This window comes from Bicyclus anynana, chromosome 22 (genome assembly GCF_947172395.1).
Source record: "Bicyclus anynana chromosome 22, ilBicAnyn1.1, whole genome shotgun sequence".
NCBI lineage: Eukaryota > Metazoa > Arthropoda > Insecta > Lepidoptera > Nymphalidae > Bicyclus > Bicyclus anynana.
Window position 1 is genome coordinate 5,768,943 of NC_069104.1, and position 23,304 is coordinate 5,792,246.

Sequence of the window (23,304 nt, forward strand, 5' to 3'; positions counted from 1 at the left end):
TACTAAGGGCCGCATACTGTAAATGCGCATCTATATCGGACGAATTTGAGCTCTAAGCCAAAGTACGCAATGTCCATTTTATGTAATCGATGGTGTTATTTGCTTGTGAAGCGCGCAAGTTCGTACTAAGGGCGATGAACGATGAGCGACGCCCTCGAGGGTCTCCGATGCGTAATTGGATACCCAGCGACTCATTTGTCAGCTCAGCTAAATCTATTTAGGATTTGCTGATCCGAAGGTAAAAGGCGATACGGTTTTAACTAACTAATTTTTTAATTGAGTTAAGACAGTTCAGTTGAAATTTTAGACCAAATAAAAATCAGGGTAAAAATCTGGTTTATCAGATAAAATGCATTTTATATCCGCGACATATCCGTGGAATCCGTTTGTAAGAAGTTACGTAAGTACGATCATGTTTTGCTGTATTGCAGTATGTGTTAATAGGGAAACGAAAACTATTTTTAAAAGACGTCTGTATTTCTAGTAGGTATTAGCTGTCTTGTTATAATGAGATAATCCAAATCTTTTTTTTTTATTCAAATTGATCTAGCAGAGAGATAAATTATTTATTAATAACGTTTTGATTAACATTATGAACAATTAATAAAATTAATAAATTGACATGTTTATGCAGAAACGCTACCCATCCTTTGCCATTAAGCTTCTCTATCACATATGAAAAGCATTCTCAGAAATGCTGACTACACAATATTAAATTTTCAGGTTTACAATTAAACTTCTACATCTACAATATTCAACAATGACATGAAAATACAATTATTGAACATTGTAGTGCCGTCTTCTGCAGATACCTCGTTCAATCACTGAATATTATAATATTAAACTTGTAATATATAATTCTGGAATAATTTTCAAGGTAATCAGATTAGTAAATAAAGGGTCTCCTCGTAATTGGATACTCGAGTAGTCCTCAGTACAATCGATGAGTTTCGAACATCACTGTCCAAAAGTAACGAATTATATGAGACATGAATTTATGAATTGTTAATGTATTAGGATTTAAGTTATTAGCATGTATGTGTATTAGTAACCTGCACCTGCTGATGAATTTATATTTTCCTAAACCGCAGGTTACCTGGAAGAAATCGCTACTTAGCGATAAGGCCGCCTTTTGTACGCTGTTTCTGTTCAAAATGTGTTTTTTTTTGTTTGTCATTGTGGTGTGCAAATACAAGTATATATAATAATAATAATGAATTGAAAAGTAACCCTGAGTATAAGATATTCTACTAACATTAAATACCTATAGGAAGTTGTGTGCATAAAAAACGTGTATGGATATTTGTCACTATTTACACACTAAAGCTGTTGGACATTTTTTGATGACATTTGATTAGCATCATAAACTTTGTATTCCGGAAAACTAATTTAAAGTTATCGCAAGTCGGTAAGTATTAATATTTCTCGGTCCCTGAATATTTACGATATCTTTTTTATCAAAGTTTCAGTAAAAGGTAATAATTTCACTAACGTTCATCAAACGTACAATAGGAAACACAAAGAAGGCAAAAAAAAAGAAACACAAAAAACAATGGGCCCTGATTATACAATAAGTGGCGATTGTAATGTAAACACGCCAGCGAGCAGACAATATAACGTTACAGCGTATCGTAATCTGCGGATTGAGCCTTCACGAGTGTTATTTAACAGCCGTGTCACCGGGACAACTGTGCAGAGAGGGCGGGACGGGCGGCAGGCTGTGACCAAAACAAAACAAAAGAATTCCAAGAACTTTCACTGAATAATAATTCGGGGGCAAAAGTTTGTCGCTCTTAGGTAGCAGGAAATCGGGACTAACGCCTGGCTTGTAGAGTTTGGCTGTGTTTCAGTCGAACCATCCGCGCCGGTCGCCAACCAATCCATCAAAGGAGGGTGACTGGAACGGGTGGGGGGTGGCCTCCCCCGTACCCACATAAATATTGCGGGTAGGTGAGTACAAACCCTTTGACCGAGTTCTGTTTACTTTCGTTTTCACTCAGCTGACGGGGCCGCCACCCTGCCTATTCACCGCCACTATTATTATGATAATTAGAAGGTTATTAACTTTACGTCTCGCTAATTGGTGAGGAACGGAGTGCGCGGCTAATTTCCCCGCAACAAAATTAATGTCACTTTACATGCTCATATGTCTAAGTATCCGATGACACATAAATAACATACAACATACCTAGCAATTATAGATTCGACGATGGTAGGTAAACAATATCTCTCGGATCGGGGTTGTTCACTCTGTTTTTTTTAATCTATGACAAGTTAGCCCACCTTTATTCTACCTATATCTCACCTTTATTCTGATGGTTTCTAAGCGGCATCGTACCGGGACAATAAATCGCTTGATGGTACGTCTTTGCTTAGTACGTAGGCCTACTAGCCATCGCCGAATACTAGCAGACACCGCGCGGTTTCAACCGCATAGTTTCCTTTCCCGTAGGAATACGGTGATAAAATATATATATATAGCCTATAGCACCCGGCGATAGTGTAGCTTTCTAATAGTAAAAGAATTTTTCAAATCGATGTTGAATAAATCATAAATTGACCCGTACCGGAAATCGAACCCGAAACCTTTCTGTCGAGAACTACAGCACTACAAACTGCACCAGAGCGGTTGTCGATCGTCATAGGCGCTGTCAGCAAGTGGGCACATTTTTAGTGCGGTCTAAGGGTATGCGGGCGCGAGGGGGCTGGCCCAGAGAGCACTCAAGGCTGCAGCGGGTTCGGACGCGGCAGACAGGGCGCAGACGTGCATTATTAGGTGGGTGCCGGAACACCCGCGGGAGCTGTGGGCGGTGGGGTGCGCGTATCGTACGTCATCACCTGAGGCGCGTCCTTGAAACCGTCGTCGCATTCATTGCACTCGGATGCGGCCCGGATCCCGACCCGCGGAGCCCGCACTCCAAGATCCCCCGACTGTCTTACATAAATCTAACCGCTGCTTATAGTAATTCACAACACGGCACTGCATACTTCTTTTGAATGGTTTTCTTGACTTCTTTACAAAGACCTTTCTATATACTTCTCAACTCTGTGGTTTATTACAATGCTATTAATACTGTTAGATGTATTACTAGCGTATGTTAGTTGTGGTCAACAACGAAAGTTATTTAAACAAGTAATACCTAAATATCGTCTAAGATGTCGAGTTGTGCATTCAGGAAGTGTAAAAGCTATATATACATAAATATATAATGGAATTAAATACAAAATTGTACAAGTGTGCGCTCAGTGTTGTAGCCTATTATTCGGATCACTTTTGCGGTGATTTTGTAGGGACCTAACCGATCTATAGTATAAAATTATCATTGGTTTATTATAATATGCTCACTGATTAACTGTTTACTCGTTCATTAACCAATGATTTTTGACAGATTACATTCATCTCCTATTGGGACTACTTGAACACCGTGTACCAAAAACACTATTAATATATTATTACACTTTGTTGCGTGTTTATAAATAGTACATTATACGAAAGAGTAACATAAACAGGGGTTAATAAGACTCAAGTGCATTTTATAAATCATTCAAAGTAATATCTATCTAATACAGAAAATCTTTTTAACACTTTCCTAAAAGCATTAAAAAAGGTTTGTTAACAACTTTTTATACAAATAGATTTGGTTTGCAACTTGATAATAATAAAAACGTGTTATCGCTAAGAAGCTGTTAATTCAAATTCAGACTTGTCCAATGTCTATATCAGTAGGTATATTGGTACCTACTCGTCGATATAGACATTAAACATCAACTGCTGTTTATGGTAATCAGTTCAATGGATTGACGACTTTGCGGATGTATGCATAATTGCGCACAGATATGTGAGAATATAAACTGGTCATTACATGTTAATACCAAGGCTTACGAATTTTAATCATAAAATTAAAAAAAAAACTTGTTCGTCTATTGTAACTGTAATATAAAATCGGTTATTTAAATAAACACTACGTTACGTTATGCAGAGCACTGCATACTATGATCAATAATAATTATTATAACATCAAAACTGCTAAATTTTTTGACTGCCTGCGTGACGCAGTGGTATGGATTTACAAGACGGATTTTGTCAAGACGGGTTCGATCCCCGGCTGGGCCGACGACGTACCGCCAAACGATTTAGCGTTCCGGTACGATGACGTGTAGAAACCGAAATGGGTGTGGATTTTCAACCTACTTCTAACAAGTTAGCCCGCTTCCATCTTAGATTGCATCATCACTTACCATCAGGTGAGATTGTGGTCAAGGGCTAACTTGTAAAGAATTAAAAAACTTGGATCTGGTTAAAATTAACTAATTTTTATTGGATTTTTAAAATATCGGATTCTCGATATATTGATACTTTTAAATATCTCATATCAATATCGAAGTTTGATATATCGATATTTGGATATAGGTATGTAGGTATCTTTTTTTAGACTTTTTTAGATTTATCGGTTTAAAAAAAATATGTAATTCAGTTTATATAGATTTTAAATAAGTAAATTAATATGATTAAACTCGTGCTAACCTAACCTTTGTGAGGTAAAGTTTCGTCTAAAGGAAAGGTAGATACTTGCTATCTGAATATAGCCTAATCGAAATAAATGAATATTGACTATTGACATGCTATACACGTTTGAAGCCCTGACGCCCGAGTTTACACGAGTAAAAAAATGTCGAGCTGTATATGACGTCATCACAGATTAATCCGATTATACCGGGGGGCGGTTTATGACACCGCGATCATATTGCGGCTCGGCAATCCGCGTTCGTGCAGTAATTATTATTTAATCTATGGCGTAGTCTCACACTAAGCTAAATTGGAGCCGGACGTGTCATTGTCAGTTAACGCGATTCACCAGCGAAAAAACCCAGTTATAAGAAATTTTTTAGTAAAACACCGGAGTCGGTATTTTACTAAAAATAAAGCCTTGGAGCAAATGAAACCGTCGGTAGCAGTCATGAAATAACATTTCTAATAGTGATAGTCAATAGTCAAATATTATCACTATAAGTTCACCAACGTGCATTTAAGGTCGCGTGGTGAGTCTAAGTTCCATATCTCCTCTCCTATAAGGCTTGGCCTTATAGTGGGCCGTTAATCAAGGCTGATAACATTGTATCAGTTTATGAAATTAAATGTTCATGCAACAGGTATAATTCATTATCAACCCATATTCAGCTCACTTCTGAGCTCGAGTCTCCTATCAGAATGAGAGGGATTAGGCCAAAAAGTCCACGCTGGTCCAATGCGGATTGGCAGACTTCATACAATTAGAGAATTAAGATAATTCTCAGATATACAGGTTTCTTCACGATGTTTTTCCTTCACCGTTTGAGACACGTGATATTCAATTTCTTAAAATGCACATAACTGAAAAATTGGAGGTGCATCCGGACCATATTCGAATCCGGAATCGGAGGCAGAGGTCATCCACTGGGCTATCACGGCTCAAGTTGATACGGCTGGGTATACTTAGATGTATGTTTATAATAACACTGCACTATGAATATGCAAATATACCAGACACATTCAGCGAACACGAACCCCTAACACTAACGGCAAATAGTATCCGTAAACAATGCAATATGAGATCGCGCCGTCAGTAATGGCTGTCAGTCGAGACAGATGGACCCCAGTGTGGTCACCCTACTGTCACGCGGTGGATAGCCGCTGCCTATAAATCAGCAAGATATAACCCTATACACTGTTGCAGGACTTTATTAAAATATTCTGTAAATTAAGTTGATATAGTTTTTTTTTGTATAAGCGCTAAGCTGCAATCACGCCTGATGGTAAGCGATGATGTAGCCTATGGTGAAACGCACTTGCCAAAAGATACATATTCACTCTTGACTATTTGATACCCATGTTGTAGGTGGTGCGAAAAACGGAAGCTGGAAGAGCATTCCACATTTTTGCAGTGCGTATACGGAAAGAGGAACTAAACCGCTTAGTACGCGTCCGAGGAATATCGAGGTCGTAGCGAAACAGATCTCTGCGATGCCCAGCAGTCCTGTGGTAGAACGAGGAGAGTTGCACAAGATCGAACAGTTTATGATACATATTATTAAAAATTACTAATTTTAGGGTATTGTTCTTCAGAAGGAAAAACCAGACCCCTGTAGGATCATTACTTTGTTATCTGTCTGTTTGTTAAGGCAACGTGTGGAGGTACCGAACTGAAAAAAACTAATACAATAGTATACATACAACATATTAAAACAATATGCTCAGGTATACAGGCCCTTGAAGCTTTGAAAAAAATCTAACTTTTAAGTTAAAGTAAAAAAACAGATAAGAGCGTTTTGTTAAATGACGAATAACGATGCACGCTAGATAATTAAATTAGAAATTATACAGCTTGCATACTCTGACATTTACCTACTAATTTCTGCTTTCTTTAGAGCTTTAATTTGCATGGTGGTTCGTCTTACTCTAAGAGGTATCAGTCAGCTGAAAATCAAACTTTTTCGTTGTAAGGCATTACGATGCACTTGATTATTTTGCTTGTTGTAATTGTCGTTAGGTTTTGGGTATTCCCTGATCGGATCAATTAAAGTATTCATATTTAATAGTTTGCTACAGATCTGATATAATTAATCTTCAGACACTTTTAATTACCACCCTAGATAACACATAATCTACCCACACAGGAGCAGCAATACAAAAGACGATTTAAGTACTACACGGGAACAATAATGTTAATATTATCCTCTTTCATGATACCTCGAATATAAACAGAATTGCTGAAATACTATAAAGTTAATTCTTTAGGTGATATTACCTATTTATATTCCTCCAGACATTGAATATTTAAAAGTAAAACCGCTAGAATTTTGCGGTGAAACCGAGAATACTTGTACAAAGTTGTCCTCGTACTTTATTTATAGGTTATCCGACGGTTGACTCTCAATCTAATCCTTTCAGACTTTTGCCGACGGCAATCCAGCCGTCACTTTAATCCAAAGAAGGCTCTCCACAAAGAATAAATAGACGCTCGAAACAACGAGGACACAGTCTCGAGATGAAATAAAAAATAAACTCGTCTGTTACTCGATTAAACTTTAAAGTAATTGCACTTTAATATCAATCAGTACACAAATTATAAAACAACTAGGTATATATATATAGTACGTCCATCACTATACTATGAGTACTGTTTACCAACAAACAAATAAAAAATGAGGGTATAAATCACTAGTCATTTCACACCTAATAATAATTATAATTTAATTAAATAAATGAAAATAAATTTGATTAATAAGCTTATAACAATTATATATGGTTAATATATTTTATATAACATTTTATAAACTAACCATACATAATTTAAAATAAATAAGTTATGAAATGACATGCGTTGTCTAACTTCATTCCTAATTTCTTTGTTGATAAACAGTACTCATCAAGAAAGGCTGTAGTATAGCAACTTTTCAAGGGTAACAAATCCGTCATAGATGAATTTCACGTAAGTTTAACGTACCATGTAACGTACGCATTGAAAACTCTCATAAGGATTATTCTTTTTTGCCTGTTGTCAGATGTTATGTAGCCTTCCTCGATAAATGGACAATCCAACAAAAAGAGTTTTCAAATTGGACTTGGAATTATCGCATTGAAAACCAAATAGGTACAGATACTCTGTAGCTTTAGAAAATTAATATAGATTTGCAATTGCAACACTTAAATCGGATTAAGGAGTTACGGAAGCCAGGTGTTTGTAACTTACAGAGATTAGAAAATTTTACAACGACAGTTTTACAAGTCGAAACGACCTTGTGCAATGTCGGTTAATTTATTAACACCGATTTCTAGACGAGCTCGCCCCAAGAGCTCCGCTTGAAAACGTACCTCTGGCTTCGTTGCACAACGAGCTTACGTCAGCGGGCGCGCAGAGCGGCTTACGTCATTCAAGCGTGATGAGTCCATAGCAACTTGGGGCTTATATGTACGTACGTAAAAGCGACGTTCGCCTGGCAGGGGCGTAAAGTATGATAGAGCGTTTATGTTCACGTGAGTGGATGAGGCTCCGCCGCCGCGCCGCCGGCTCAACGATTCTGAGAAACGTTCGAGGCTCTCTAGTTTCGGACTTGAATATGAATCGTGTAATACGACGTCTATGAAGCATATTTTAAAGCGGCTTTCTGTCTCTGTAATGTTTTTTTTTATATCGCCTTACAGCACTGATACGTATTATTGGTTTGCTTGGCTTAAAGAATTATAAAGCTCTTTTCTAAATGAGTGTTAGGTATGGGTAATGATTATATATTATTACAGGCAAATAGCAAGAGATAATAAGATAGGTAGGCATAGGATATTTCAACGTCATGACAAATCTAAAATTATGGAAGGTATCACCATCACCATCCGTTCCGTGTAGAAACTGAAAGGGGTGTGGATTTTCATCCTCCTCCTAACAAGTTAGCCCGCTTCCATCTTAGACTGCATCATCACTTAACATCAGGTGAGATTGTAGTCAAGAATTAACTTGTAAAGAATTTTAAAAAAAAGCTGATGACTAGATACGAGTATGTAAGCAAAAATAATTATTACTAGTATTACGGTAATCTGCGCCAAGCAGTTGTCACTGAATGGTATCTAGTATCTAATATCTACACCGTGTCACATAACACTTTGCCTATTTGTAACATAAAGGCTTATCAAAGCAATAAACCTGACCTATCCAAAGTAGCTTGTATTATGTCACAAAAGAACCTTGTACTGAACATAACTCTGATCCTAAAACTGCCTACACGATAAATGTATTGTGACTTGTTTAGCTTCTTATGGGTAGTTACTAGTCAGTTACTAACTGTCGGCATATATGGTTATTAAAATAACAATAAATTTATGATTTATGTATATTTTATTCATATTCTTATTATGAATTTATTAATGCAGACCAGCTAGCTACTTTGCGAGAATGTAGTCGATTTTTTAATTTCGTCCTAAAGACTGTGTCTGAATTTTTTTTTCTAGAGGTTTCGACGACCTCCGTGGCGCAGTGGTATGCGCTGTGGATTGAGAAGACAGAGGTCCTGGGTTCGATCCTCGATCGATTGCAATATCACTTACCATCAGGTGAGATTGTAGTCAAGGGCTAACTTGTAAAGAATAACAAAAAAGAGATTCATTAATCCACGAAACAAATTTTAGTGACATCATGTTCAACTTATTTTGAATGGCTGACAATACACATGGCTCCTTTCCTTTAATGTGAAAATGATTATAATTTATTATGAAATAAATCATCAATACCGAACAGCCTACTTTAAACCCAAATTCCCCTCCTTATAGGATATGGCGCATAGACCACCACGCTGCTCCAATGCGGGTTGGTGGGATTAGGGTTAAATTAAAAGCCACTATTGGATTTTGATGATAAAGACCGGGGCCGACGGCTTAACCCGCTCTCCAAGGCAAGGAGTTTCCTACCAACCACCAAGTGCTGAGAATTTTGACTAAAAATATCTTAGAAAAAAAAAACAGCAGGCATTCTATGACCCATGATTCGAACCCATGACTTCGTGGTTCAAATCCACACGGGCTAACCACTGGACTGAGGCAGTTTGAAATAAACAAATCTATGTAATTCGGAGGTAGGTACAATATCCACTTACGTAACCTAATGATGTGCGGTTAGCCGCTGACCGCAAGATAGCTTACTAGTAAGTTGTAACGCGACTTGGCCACTGCGGGTGAGTGGGTCTCTAGTGCCAGCAACGGGCAAATAACGGAGGCTATTATCATAGATAACATCATCGCCTGTTGGCGAGGCCTACTGTTGTAAATATATAAAACTTTAGTAAAGTAGGCCATAGTGCAGACCGCCTTTACAATTTATCGACTAAAGAGCCTGATTGACAGACATCTTATTTTATGAAGGTTGCATGTTTATCAGTCTATGCTTCTACCACAGATAAGTACGCTAGCTAATTATACAGTTAGGTCGGATGCTAGGTAGTAGTAGGTTTTAAGGATTACATAGAAGTAGAAACCGTATTTTATTTAAAATTTTAAGCATTTTTAGGGTTTCACAAAGGGTATAACGGGACCCTATAACTAAGGCTGTCCGTCCGTCCGTCCATCACCAGATTATATCTCATGAACCATGATAGAAAGTTCACAGATGATGTTTTTCTTGCTATAACAACAAATACTAAAAAACAGATTTATATAAAATGATACGGAATCCTGCTTGTGCAAGTCCGACTCGCACTTGGCCGGTTTTGAAACTGTTAATCCCTAGTGACTAAAGTAAAGTGGACTTGCCTGGTGTGGTGAGAAGGGCGGTCTCGAGTTGGGCGCGCCTGGTGGCCCCGGCGGGGGCGGGTACCGAGGCGGGTAGGAGCCCGGCGGACCGTACGCGCCCGGCGGCTGCTGCGGCCCGCCGGGAGCCCCCTGGCCGTACGGAGGGCCGCCGTAGCCGCGCGGAGGCTGTGGAATAACACACAATTTAATTACAATCAAATAAAAGCATATGGGGGTCAACATTCATCTTTGACAATACAATAGGGTCAACATTGATCATTAACAATCCATATTCACTCACTGTTGAGCACGAGTCTCCTTTCAGAATTAGAAGGGTTAGGCCTTAATCCACCACGCTGGCCAAATCTTCATTGGCACTTTGCACACATAGAGAATAAAGAAAATTGTCATGTATGCAGGTTTCCTCACGATATTTTCTTAAATGAAAAGTTGAGGTGCATACCCCAGACCGGATATGAACCTACGCCCTCCGAATCGAAGGCAGAAGTCATCCATTGGGAAATCATCATAATTATCAGCCTATTTGAACAACTTCTACTACAGGACCAGGTCTTCAGGATTCGGAGCTAGGTACCCAACACAATGCTCCAATCAGAATTAGGTTAAGGGTGATAATATTTGTTACAATCCTATCAGATTTCATTTTTCAGATTTCCTGACTTTATTTTTGAATTGTTAAAATCATTCCGACTTCTATTATGAGAAGTTAGCTTGTTCTAATCATAAGACGATAACATCTATTAAACATTTTCGAATACAATTTACAACTTCATTGAAAACTTGTTAAGGGTCCTATTTATAAACATTAATTAAAATTTAAGCAAACTAACTCAAAGTAAAGTGGACCTAATCACCCTTGTTTGAAGTTCTCTTTACCTTATTAATTGTTTTTAGATAATTTTAATTTCTGTTTTTTAATTTTTAGTGCTTAAGAGTAATTATAATATAAGTTTCGTACGATTTCGTTCTAAATTGATTGCACAATTTTATATAAAAATAGATAGGTACTGTGTGGTACATTTAGATGTAGAGCAGTACATTTATTTGGCTAGGCAATCGTCTTCATAACGGTCAGCAGATAGGACATATGTTATGTGAGGTTGGATTTTTTTTCTAACAAAGCAACAATTTCTTAGTAATTCGAAGTTACAGACAGCGCTGTGACTACGTTCGTTTCCATGGCAACTTCCTTGATGCTTTGGCATCCTATATAAACATAAAGTACAAATTCGAATAAGGCATGTTATTTAGGCGAAAAGTTCGTCAACGAGTGTAAAATAGCGGAATCGCAATCCTTTTGCCAGTTTTAATTGTTGCCTCTTTGACAGAGCTTGATCGGGAAAATATTCATTTACCATTTCCACCATTTCCTATCTACGTATGTAATTATTAAGTTAAGCTGTGTTTCAGTTCAAAGAATATTGCCGCAGACATTACAACTACAAGCGTATGTGAGAACACCTACGTCTCTCAGGGCGAAGGGCATCGCAGTGTTCATGGCGTGCGTGATGTTGTTCCAAAGGCAATTACCGATTAACAACAGGTGGGTCATTAGTTCGTTCCGTCTATTACTGAGATTTAAAGACGAAGCACTTCTGACAATTTTCTAATCTATATCTATAAGAATCTGTATAAATCTGTATACTGGACTGAGAGCTTGCGATAGCCAGACAAACCTTTTTCCAAATAATATTTTTCTTGCAAGAAAACCGTCTAAATAAAATCAGTATTTCAAAAGAAAAATCGCAGACTTCAAAGATCGAATACATAACACCATTTGTCCGATGCGCAAACAAATGAGTGGGTCAGCGGCGAGCACTTCATAGATTCAAAAATGCACTGCACACCCTGAGGTACATAAAAATCTACGTTGGATACAGAATACATAGTTGGACATTGAATTTTCTAATTTTTACTTATAGTGCATACTCTAGTTAAAAACTTTATGCACGCCATTGAGTATGATGAATGAAGAGTATGAAGAGAACACAAGAAACTAATACAATTATTAGATAACTTTATCCTTATACTCAGTCAAGCTTCGCTTTGACTTATTTGCACTTATTTCTTCCCTTATTAGGTATATTTAAGAAAGATGTTCAAGTTGAACAAATAAAATTGTCAGTCTGCAAAACACATTTTATACTACAGTAGCAGACGGCACGTGGTTTCACTAGCATAGTTCCAATACACAACATAACAAAGATTTATTACTGAGGTAAGATTTTACTAACTTTTTGGGACGTTTTATCAGGTGTCTAGATGAATTCACAGACGATCTCTAATATTGGGCAAAGTCTCGTTAGTTACAAAGACCTCTCTGGCGAATTTGGTAGTACTGTGTTTTGAGTCCTGGGTTCGATACCCAGCGCGGGTCAATTTAAGATTTTATATTCTAGTCTGGTAGGCTTTGACCGTGGTTTGTTACTACCACCCAACAGGCAAAGACGTACCGCCAAGCCATTTAGCGTTCCGGTACGACGCGGCGTCGAAACCGTCACCGGTATGGGTAGACCAAGTTAGGTAGCTTCCATCTTAGACTGCATCGTTATTTAACATCAGGTGAAATAGCAGTCAAGGGCTAAATTGTCAATGAAAAAAAAAAAAAAATAAAGAGGATAATTTGAATAACGACAGTAACAGTACTTATTTGTTCCGACATCGACACAGTTTTCAACAACAGGCCCCAAGCATTTGACACAAATCGGATGTCGTTATACTTCCAGATTCTCGAACTACGATACGAGTATAATGGCGCAATACATCCAAACTTTAACGTGGCTAGGTTCTTTTCTTAGCGTGAGTTTGCATGCGATATTCAGCTGTTAGCTGGTAAACAGATAGAAAAGAAAGAAAGAAACATCTTTATTAAGATGTTGTATAAGCAACAAATGTCTCAACCGATAGATTAGCCCATCTGCTAAAAGATTATAGTTCTGTTAAAATCGTAATCATATTATCTCTGTATAACTAAGTTTAAGAGTTAAATTGTGTACTCCAATACAAACATTACTTAATAATATTTTATTGCGTAGGGTCTGTAAAATAAATTTTAAACAACCATTTCCATTTTTGTTAATTCTCATAGCGTAATAAATATTAACCCGTTGCTATTACCAAACCCTTTTATCTAAAACATTTCAGCCGTCGTAACTATAAAAACAAGCCGCTTTCGCTGTAATATCAATTTTCAGACAGATATCGCATCTAAATAATTGACGTCCAAAGTAATTCGCTGTGCCAACAATGCCGCCCGTTTCAGTTTTCAGCTCTCATTTTGTTCTATGATGAAAATTCAATTATTCCGTGCGAGCCGCGCTGCGAGGCAAACGAGCGCCGGAAAACGGTCGGCACCCTTTGATCGAATGTTTTACATCTCGAAAGGACCGTCCGATGGCGGAGGCTTCGCAGCTAGCGGCTCTGCGAGGAGATATGAGGAGTTTGTCCGCCAATTAGACTTACATTTTTACGAACATCGGGGTGTTTTATGGCGGATTCAATGATTTATGAGGGCGGTGTGTTGCCGGGGTGCGGCGCGGGGGGTGCAGCGAGGGTAGCGGCGCGGGGCGGCGGGGCGGCGGCGCGCCATTGGCGGACACTGCATCGATCGCGCGACGAGCTCGCTGCGGCCCGCCCGCGCCAGCCAGCCTCCACCTACGTTAATAAGTAATCATCCGACCCCACGATACCTCAGCGAGTTTTCCGGACAGAGCTGGAACCACTGAGACGGGCCTCGTATCTCCAGTCGGTCGGAACAAAGAGCCACCGCACGGGGCGACATCCGTATTGATTTATGCAGTAATTGACCCGCGGGTAGGCGCGCAGCCCGCGCACACCTCCGCCCTCTACGCACCTATATTGCCTTTACACGCACCAGTATCTCTATTATATGAAAGAGAACAATGCATTTCGATCAATGTAGCGCTGTACGAATTTATCGACCTACTTCCAAACAGAGCTCCGTCGTCCAAAATAATAACTTTGATCGTTCGACGTAAACGCAATTCGAGAAAGACTCGAGGATTGTTTGCGTTATACGAACCAACAGTTGAGTGACCTATTGCCTTATAGACGAGCTCTTGGAGCCACATAATAAAAGTTCGTTTAATGCGAGAGGGTGGGGTCTCTGTCGGGTTACAAATTGGCAGGGGGAGAGATCTCTAACTCAACTCTACTGAATAATCAATTAATTTATCTTGTGTATCATTTAGGTACGTCACATAACAATATCAAAGATATTTTAAATGATACAAAGTTAGTTTTTTGGCGAAAGTAACAAAGAATAAAGCAATGCAATTATATTTTGCATCATAAATTTAATTTGTATCAGTTAACTCATCAACATCAGCTTCTGTAAATGGACGAATCAAGTTTTTGTATGAGTAGACAGATAAACTTAGAAACTTTAGAATTTCTTTGTAAAATAACATTTGTTAATACTATTATACTCTATAAAGACAATTTAATAACGCAACCATAAAATAAAAACCATACACTTACAGAAAATCTGTATCATCGTTTAACTTCACAAAAAAACCATTTCTTTTGCTTCAGCACAAACGGAAACTTCCCAAGAAGAAAAAAAAAAGAAAAAAAAGTTTTAACGAACGCAAACACGTAATTCCAAACAACCTTAAAAGGTTGACCTTAATAAAGCACCGATAAGTGAACTCGTGAATGGAGCCAGTGGGCGGGAGGCATATTTAATTAGATATAATATTGTGGGTCGGCTGCAGCCGCATTGCATCAAAGCCAGTGCAAGTGCAAACCGTTAGGAATGCGACCGGATTCCGAACGGGACGGCGGCGGGCCGAGTTCGCACTTGCATCACTATTATGTCATTAACTACCTAAACGTAAACGCATTTCTGATTATGACGTGATGATATTATGACGTGTTCGGCGTGATCATGGGTCGGGACGATGTAACGATATCAATATTGGAGAAACAACTGTGTATGGTAAATCACACGTGGTTATTTTAATCCTTTTTTTTGTATCTATACTAATATCATAATGAGGAAAGATTTGACTGTTTTATTTGTTTGCATTGAACAGGTTCGGAAAGTGGACTGATTTCAAAAATTCTTTCACCAATGGAAAGCTACATTGTCAGGGAGGAACATAGGCTTTATTTATCCCCGTATTTCCACTGGAACGGGTACTACGCGGGAGAAATTGCGGGGATCTGCTATATTAAATATAAGCAGGCGGTTTTGGCGAATGACCATCATGAGGAAACCGTTTCAAATTAGGGTAACTGAGGTAAAAAAATAAAAAGTTCAATTTTGGCAATCCATATATTCAAACAGAATATCTAAAAATCATTTCGTATTAAAATTTCTAAAAATCATTTCGTATTGAGTCTGATGAATACGTCACAAAAGGATTCCTTTTTGTCCAAATTTGAATGTCCTAGTTTCAATCAGCCAGATGTCAAGCAGGTTCCACCTGCAGCGTGCTTGATGCAGACGGCTCAAAACCGTGTTGTTTGGAAGTCCTTAAGAAAGGGCCTTGTTCAGCAGTGGACATCGATGATGATGATGATGTTATTTTACGTACTAAAGTTTGCAGAGAATCAAACTCGATACAAGTACAAATAGCAATTTAGCTCGCAATGGGAAGGAAACAGATAGTTAACAGAAAGTTACGTGAGCCGCATTCGAGATCGACGTGACACATTTCAGCCGCCACACACACACACAAACGCCAAGGACAGAGGAGCAATATAAAATGTACAAAAAGTAAACAGTGTACAACAGAAATGTTAATGACCTATGACTAATACAAGGAGGCCGGTAATGTATGTATAATATCGACATTCGTACAAACAAGAGTGCCACTGTACGATACGCTACGTTACATAACACTTTTGATTGTGTTTGTAAAAAGTTGGGGATTCCCTCAACTACATACGCACCTTACACTGATACACTTTAGTGTGAGTGTAACCTTGCCTTCCTTTACATATTAAACGCCCGTCGGGCTATCCCTTTACGCATCTACAAAAAGCGGGGCCATAACTGTGTTGTCGGAAGAAAAAGAGAAAACGAACGGGACGGGATTGACTGTTATTACTATTATTACTTTATTTCAATGAGCTTTGACGATAAAAGGCGCGCTGACCGGTTTACTTTTTGTACTTGTTGGAACCAACAATGGGACGTAAAGCGTATTCATCACAATCATCTGTTCCGTGCTTCCAAGAACTGATGAGTTGATGACACGTGCCTGCGCAAACACAACTGCACCACAATATATGTATATGTGAGTGTGTTTAGCTATATACACAAGAGTGTGTGACGTCACTTTTTCTTAGCTGATAATATACAGGTTAGGTTTAATAGAAGATGCTTGATCATGTTTTGCAAGTAAAAGCCAAGGTAATAAGGAGATTGTTCATATGCAAAAGAGTTTCTTTCAAGGCTATTCTAATATAAAAAGTAGACAGAATATACAAACATTTTTGACACTTCAAGTAAGTCTGTTTGTCTATTTGTAGCAATGATACTATCGGTTTGACAGAATCTCCTGAGATTCTTTTAAAAAATCATCAAATCAACTCCTGTGTGACTAGGAAAAGTGGTCTGATCGTTCAAGCATCTTTGTCGTTAAGAAATATCTATTTTTATGGACTAAAAGTCAATAGCATTGGCAAGTCCAAAACTGCTCAAGCTCAAGTAATTACTGGTTGTTTTTGTTCCAATTCACCATGTAGTGATTTTGCGAATACACAGAAACAATGTTACAAATCTTTGACTTTAATCATCTATCGTTAAAAATAAGAAAATGAAAGGTGTTTTAAACAAGATTATGGAGTAATTTAAGTTTCGTATTCATAGCACAAATAATCCATTGAATGCTAAGATATTTGCCCTATATAGGCGATTAGTATAATACAAACTCAAAGCTTGAGACGACGTTTCAAAACTGCTTATAATAAGAATTAGAATTTCGCCTGCGACCTTCAAAAGACACGTATTACGTATTACACTTGCAAAATGTGTGAAATGTATGCAATACACATTTGTACATGTCGCGTACACGGCCTCGAAATAACGACGCAATATTAACGCCAGCCTATAAATTATACATAACTACGAGTATCTACATTCTACATAAATCTACCTGTCTATCAACTGTCTATATACATCTGTTGAGCTCGAGTCTCCTCTAAGGATGAGAGAGATTAGGCCAATAGTCCACCACGCTGGCCAATGCGGATTGACTTCACACACGCAGAGAATTGAGAAAATTCTCTGGTATGCAAGTTTCCTCGCAATGTACCCTTCGCCCCGTACCGGATTCTAACCAGAATCGGAGGCAAAGGTCATATCCACTGGGCTATGACGGGTCACACCTGTATACAAACATTTATGTATAATTTATAGGCTGGCGTTAATAGACAATAGCGCCCCGTTGATCCAGTACTGTCTATGAGGCCTCGAATAGGGAGTCAAGGGTAGCTTATAAAATGTTTCTTCCTCCGAAAAATATCAATGTAGCAACCGATTTTAGGTTGCATTTTAGAACTGCCTAACTGTTTCTTATTAACTTCCTTCCCCCCCCCCCCGTTCTTCTTCTAAATATTACAAGTTTCCCATTCCCCTTCAATTAGTTGTTAAAGGTACGACAATAGTAATACAACAGGCGGAGAGTATACAAAATACCTCACTGTGATAAGTCCGGCTTCTGATGATATTGAGGCTTTATTTTTTTTAAATTTTAAAACAGTCTTAATGAAGCGAAAATTAACGTCTTAACATCGATTAAAAAACATTGTGAAAATTCAGACGACAACCCTAAATTAACATCAAATAAAAATATTGGAACTTTCTAACAACGACAACCCTAGCGCATGCAATAGTGTTGCCCAACGCGCCTAGCTACCGCGAGCTTGACATTCAGGCTAGTGACGTGCAAGACCGAAATAATACCCTGTAACCGACCGCATAACACGACGTAATGCTGTTACTATTTATACAACTTTATAATTAAATACACACACACGTTATTTGCCTACCGCCAGCCGATGAGTCCGTCACAGATGACGTGAACTGCGCGTTTCGCGTTTCGTCACAACGAGCGATAATCGAATGTTTTATCTTTACGCGGTCGTGAGCATCTCGTGTGTGTACGCTTTGTATAATCTATTGTTATGTAACATGTTATACAACTGTAAATAAGGATTTTCATATCTATATCATAGATAAATCAATTGTCCAATGTCTCTACGCGCATCACTTTAGAACTATGTTAATGAAATACAAATGAATCACTGAAAACGTGTGGAAAAAATTTACAATAACAATCAAGTAGCTTTGTCGATTACAAATGGTATGACTGTTTAGAACTTTCGTAAACCTCGCACAATTTCACCTCCACTATATCTTTTAAATAGAAAACATTCAAGTTCATAAATAATAATGATATTTTTAATAAATTAACTCTTGCTTAATAGTCCTTTATGGGTATGGAATGTCCAACCTTCACTGTCTCCGTCGGTATTCATAGAACTCGGCCCAATGCAACGCAACTTTATTACTGATTTTGAAACAATTTTAATATTACTTTTTTTGGTCACTACAGTACTGTCAGTACATATAAATCAAGCGGTGCCATGAATTTATTAATGAATGACCTAAATATTTTGATTTTGTTCATATATGTTGACATAATAAATCTTTTTTTATATTTTTATTCAATGATTAGCTCTTGATTGCGATTTCACCTGTAAAGTAACGATACAGTCTGAGATGGAAGCGGGCTAACTTGGAAGAGGTAGACTCTGATGGTCTTTACGCACCGGAACGCAAAATCACATGGCGGTACATCTTTGCCGGTAGGGTAGTAACTATCTACGGCCAAAGCCTACTACCAGTCCGGGCCAATTTAAAAAATATAAAACCGAATCAAACCCAGGACCACTCCGTTGAGAACCACTGTCCTCTGCGCCAAATACATCTGATAAAATGTCAATCTGCGAGATCGATAGCACGCTCAACAAGTGTAAACAAACAGAGGGATTACAAGTGTTACTGACCTAATAAAGCGACCCCTTTCCCACCCAAGATGGCTCAATAAAGAACTCCTTTAGGTACATACAATCTGGCGTACATAGGACGGCGGTCGTGACCTTTGATGTAGATACCTACTTTAATACACAGGCGCCCGCCCGTTATGTATCTACAGACAAGTCGGGGATTAAAAAAAATATTTCTGCCTTTCAATGGATGCGGCAAACGAGGTTTTATATTCTGAAGCAATTCTTCACAACGGGGTGTAAACAGAAAGGCGTACAAGTGTTAAGAGTCAGAATGGCATGAACTGTGCTTCAATGCTTGATTCATTTGATTTGTATCGTTATCATGGGTTTAAAGGCATGCCACAGAAGCATTACTATACCATTGCCATGGTAACAGTAAACCAAATAACTAGTTGTTATTCGTTTTACTAATAACAAATAAACGAACACACTTTTGAATTATTAATATTAGGATGAATGGCACTTTTCTGTAACAAACACGGACACTTCGAATTAAAGAAAACTACGAAAAGTTAAGTTGAGACACTACAAAGGACAAAATGAATATAAAGTGCAAAACGGAGATTATCGTTTTATCCTTCTTTCAAGTAGCGACATAACAACCAGTTTTATAAAATTTTTGTAAGCTTTTTTATAGGTTTAAGTGTAACTTTTTTTTTACTTTTTTTTTTTATTATTCTCTACAAGTTAGCCCTTGACAATCCACACTCTTATCGGTTTCTACACGACATCGTACCAGAAAGCTGAATCGCTTGGCGGTACATCTTTGTCGGTAGGTTGGTAACTAGCTATGGCCAAAGCCTGCCACAAGCCAGATCCGGACCAATTTAGAAACGCTTAATCAGTCCAACCGGGGATCGAAACCAGGACCTCCGTCTTGTAAATCAACCGCACATACCACTGCGTGAGTTTCGACAAGTTAATTTCAAAGTTCAATTTTACAACGGTTTCAATTTCCCATATTTGTCAAACCTCTGACAAATTTGTCAGATATGTCATCATGATAACTACAAATTACAAAACCAACTCATTCAAATCGGGCACAAGAACGCATAACCGTTACGTCAGTATGCAAGAGACTTTAACCAATTCAGTAGATGTCAGGATTATACATAGGTAAGCATACGCCACAAGTCATTTACCTTTCCGTTCGCGTTCAGAGGTCCTTGGCAGTGGCCCCTTTAGCATTCATATACATTTATCGGTGTAGGTATTACGTCACCCCGTTCGCATCATGAAGGCTGGCCGTAATTAAATTCTTCATGCAACACAATACATACGTAACCATTTCTCATTACACAGTATTTGCCTTAGTAACAATGTTGCAGCTACCTTGTTATTGAGCACAGACGGCATAATTAGATAAACCTACATGTGATTGTTAATGAGCTGGCCTGTGGTGTCAGAGTTCACATACTGTACAGCTTAAATAAAAGGTAATTTTTTTTCAGATGATCCACTTTGTTAAGAGGATTAAAAATCTTTAACGTATCTTTAATTCCTAGCAGAATCATCATCATCATTATTAACAACTCACATTTAGCTTATTTAAGGAAATTCATAGGTATGCAGGTTTCTTCAGGATTTCGTTAGGATCAGCCTAACGAAAATGTTCTAAAGCCTCATGTGCCTGAATTTTACCGGCAACCATACGCCATACTCTTCGGACAGGAATATGGAAATGTATTGGCGGTAGTATTTTCCCGAATGATCTGTATAACAAGACGAGTAAATTCTACTACTACATACTAACATGGGTAAAAGAGAAGTTTCATGTTAAAAATGCTATATTTTTTAGTACACTAAACTAGTTATTTCATAGGATACTTTTTCATCTAATACCATGTGAACTTATTATTTAAGGAAACCTGTCTATTTTCTTTCTTACTCTCTAGCATATGGCATAGTATAAGAGTCAAGACGTATATAATGAGCTTGACCTACACCAGTTTCCTTTGTTACATGGCACTCTTCTGAAACAATAACACCACATTTTGTTGTACGACGTAATCGAGTTAAGCACATACTGTCCGGTCAAAGCCGTATCAGCAAACTCTAATTGAATTAACGTGTCTCTACTAGGTACAACTTGTGTATCAATGTCTGTTTTCCGTCTAGCTCTGTGGCAAAAATACAGGGTGATCTACTAACTAATAAATAAGTTGACGTAAAAGCAGTAGACAGTACAAAAACATGATACATGTGTATCTAAGTAATATAACTTCCTCATTAGTTTAATGGTCAGTTTGTTGAGCAATAAACCATGAGGTAACTAACTTCTCGGTAATATTCCGGGGTCAGGATAAGAATTTTTTTTTTATAATAATTAAAGATTTAAAATGTTTGTAGGAGCAAGTAAATGAAGGTTTTCGAATTATTACATATATTATATTTAAATGTACGCGTACTTTAAAATGTTTACATAAAACATCCGGGTTCTCCCTAAAACAGCTGTACAATAAATAGACAATTAAAATTTGTTCAACATGGGCAATTAAATACTTATTTTATAATTACAATAATTTTATTGTATAGAAAAGGCTTATGTTTTTCTTAAGCTTTAATTATACATATTAAGGAATGTTTCATAACGCACAAAATACTAGGTTAACTCAGATGTTCAAGCCGTATGATGGAATACTCTTTTGTACGAAGGTATGAGACGAATCATTATATTATTCACTAGCAGACGTTTCGCCGTTTCACCCGCGAAGTTCTCGTTTCCGTCGGAATACGAGAATAATATATAGCCAATGTTACTCGTTAAAGATGTAGCTAGTCGGTCACGGAGTTTTTGAGTTAAATCGTAAGAACCAAAAATCAAATCTTACCTCGTTATTTAGTTTAGAATTTAGACCAAGACAAAAAACACTGAGAGTGAATTTTGTCAAATCATCAACCAAAATTTAGGACAACCTGTATATTAACATGAGGCGGAGATAATGGGCTTGACCTACACAGGTTTCCCTTGTTATAAATCCGACGTTTTGATTTCAAAGGGGGACGGGGACAGGGGGAGAGGGCTGTTACGGCAATTACATGACGTCACGGTGGTTTAACGACCCCATTACATGTATGAATGAGTGCAGGCCGCGTGACGTTCTTTCCGATACAGGTTTCTGACGACCTTTCTGGCTCTTCTGCCGTATAGCATTGCAGCTAGGTCCCGTCGTCATCAACCCATATTCGGCTCACTGCTGAGCTCGAGTCTCCTCTCAAAATGAGAGGGGTTAGGCCAATAGTCCACCACGCTGGCCCAATGCGGATTGGCAGACTTCACACACGCAGAGAATTAAGATAATTCTCTGGTATGCAGGTTTCCTCACGATGTTTTCCTTCACCGATTGAGACACGTGATATTTAATTTCTTAAAATGCACACAACTGAAAAGTTGGAGGTGCATGCCCCGGACCGGATTCGAACCCACACCCTCCGGAATCGGAGGCAGAGGTCATATCCACTGGGCTCTCCCTCTCATTCTGAGAGGAGACTCGAACTCAGCAGTGAGCCGAATATGGGTTGATGACGACGATGAAACAGTAGTTGCGCCTGTTGCGTCACAGGTCCCGCTAAAACCGCTTGTTCACAGTCCGAATCAAGAGCGGCCGATGTCAAGTGAAATTTTAATAGACGGCAGTTAAGCGGTCGTCGACCCCGGGGCCATTATCCAAGCACAACAATGACGCGATTATCGGCCACGCGGGTCCGAGACGGCTCGCATTGATTTTACGAAATCCACATCACGGCCTCAGAATGAACGGTCTCCGTCGGGCCCATTCATCTCGTTTTCATGTACACACCGCTATTGCGATACGAAAGTGAGAGCGAATTTACTCGGGCCTGCACTACGCACCGCAACGTGGCGCCCTAAATACGAAGAGAATAGAATATCGATCAACTAACACGTTAATTGATAATCAAAGGCGGTTTTAGTCGGCGTCGCTCTGTTGTCTATCGGCAGTGTTTTGCTCGTTTAGAAATTGATT

General features: G+C 38.4%; 1 protein-coding gene across 8 annotated transcripts in view; it reads right to left on the reverse strand.

Annotated features, from left to right (window-relative positions):
* LOC112046638 (trithorax group protein osa) overlaps positions 1 to 23,304 on the reverse strand; it is a 176,930-nt gene that overhangs the window by 141,972 nt on the left and 11,654 nt on the right. For all 8 annotated transcript variants that reach the window (XM_052888487.1, XM_052888486.1, XM_052888485.1 and 5 more), the window contains exon 2: positions 10,274 to 10,438. In XM_052888487.1, the coding sequence (XP_052744447.1) occupies positions 10,274 to 10,438 (165 nt within the window). The remainder of the gene's footprint in view (positions 1 to 10,273; positions 10,439 to 23,304) is intronic.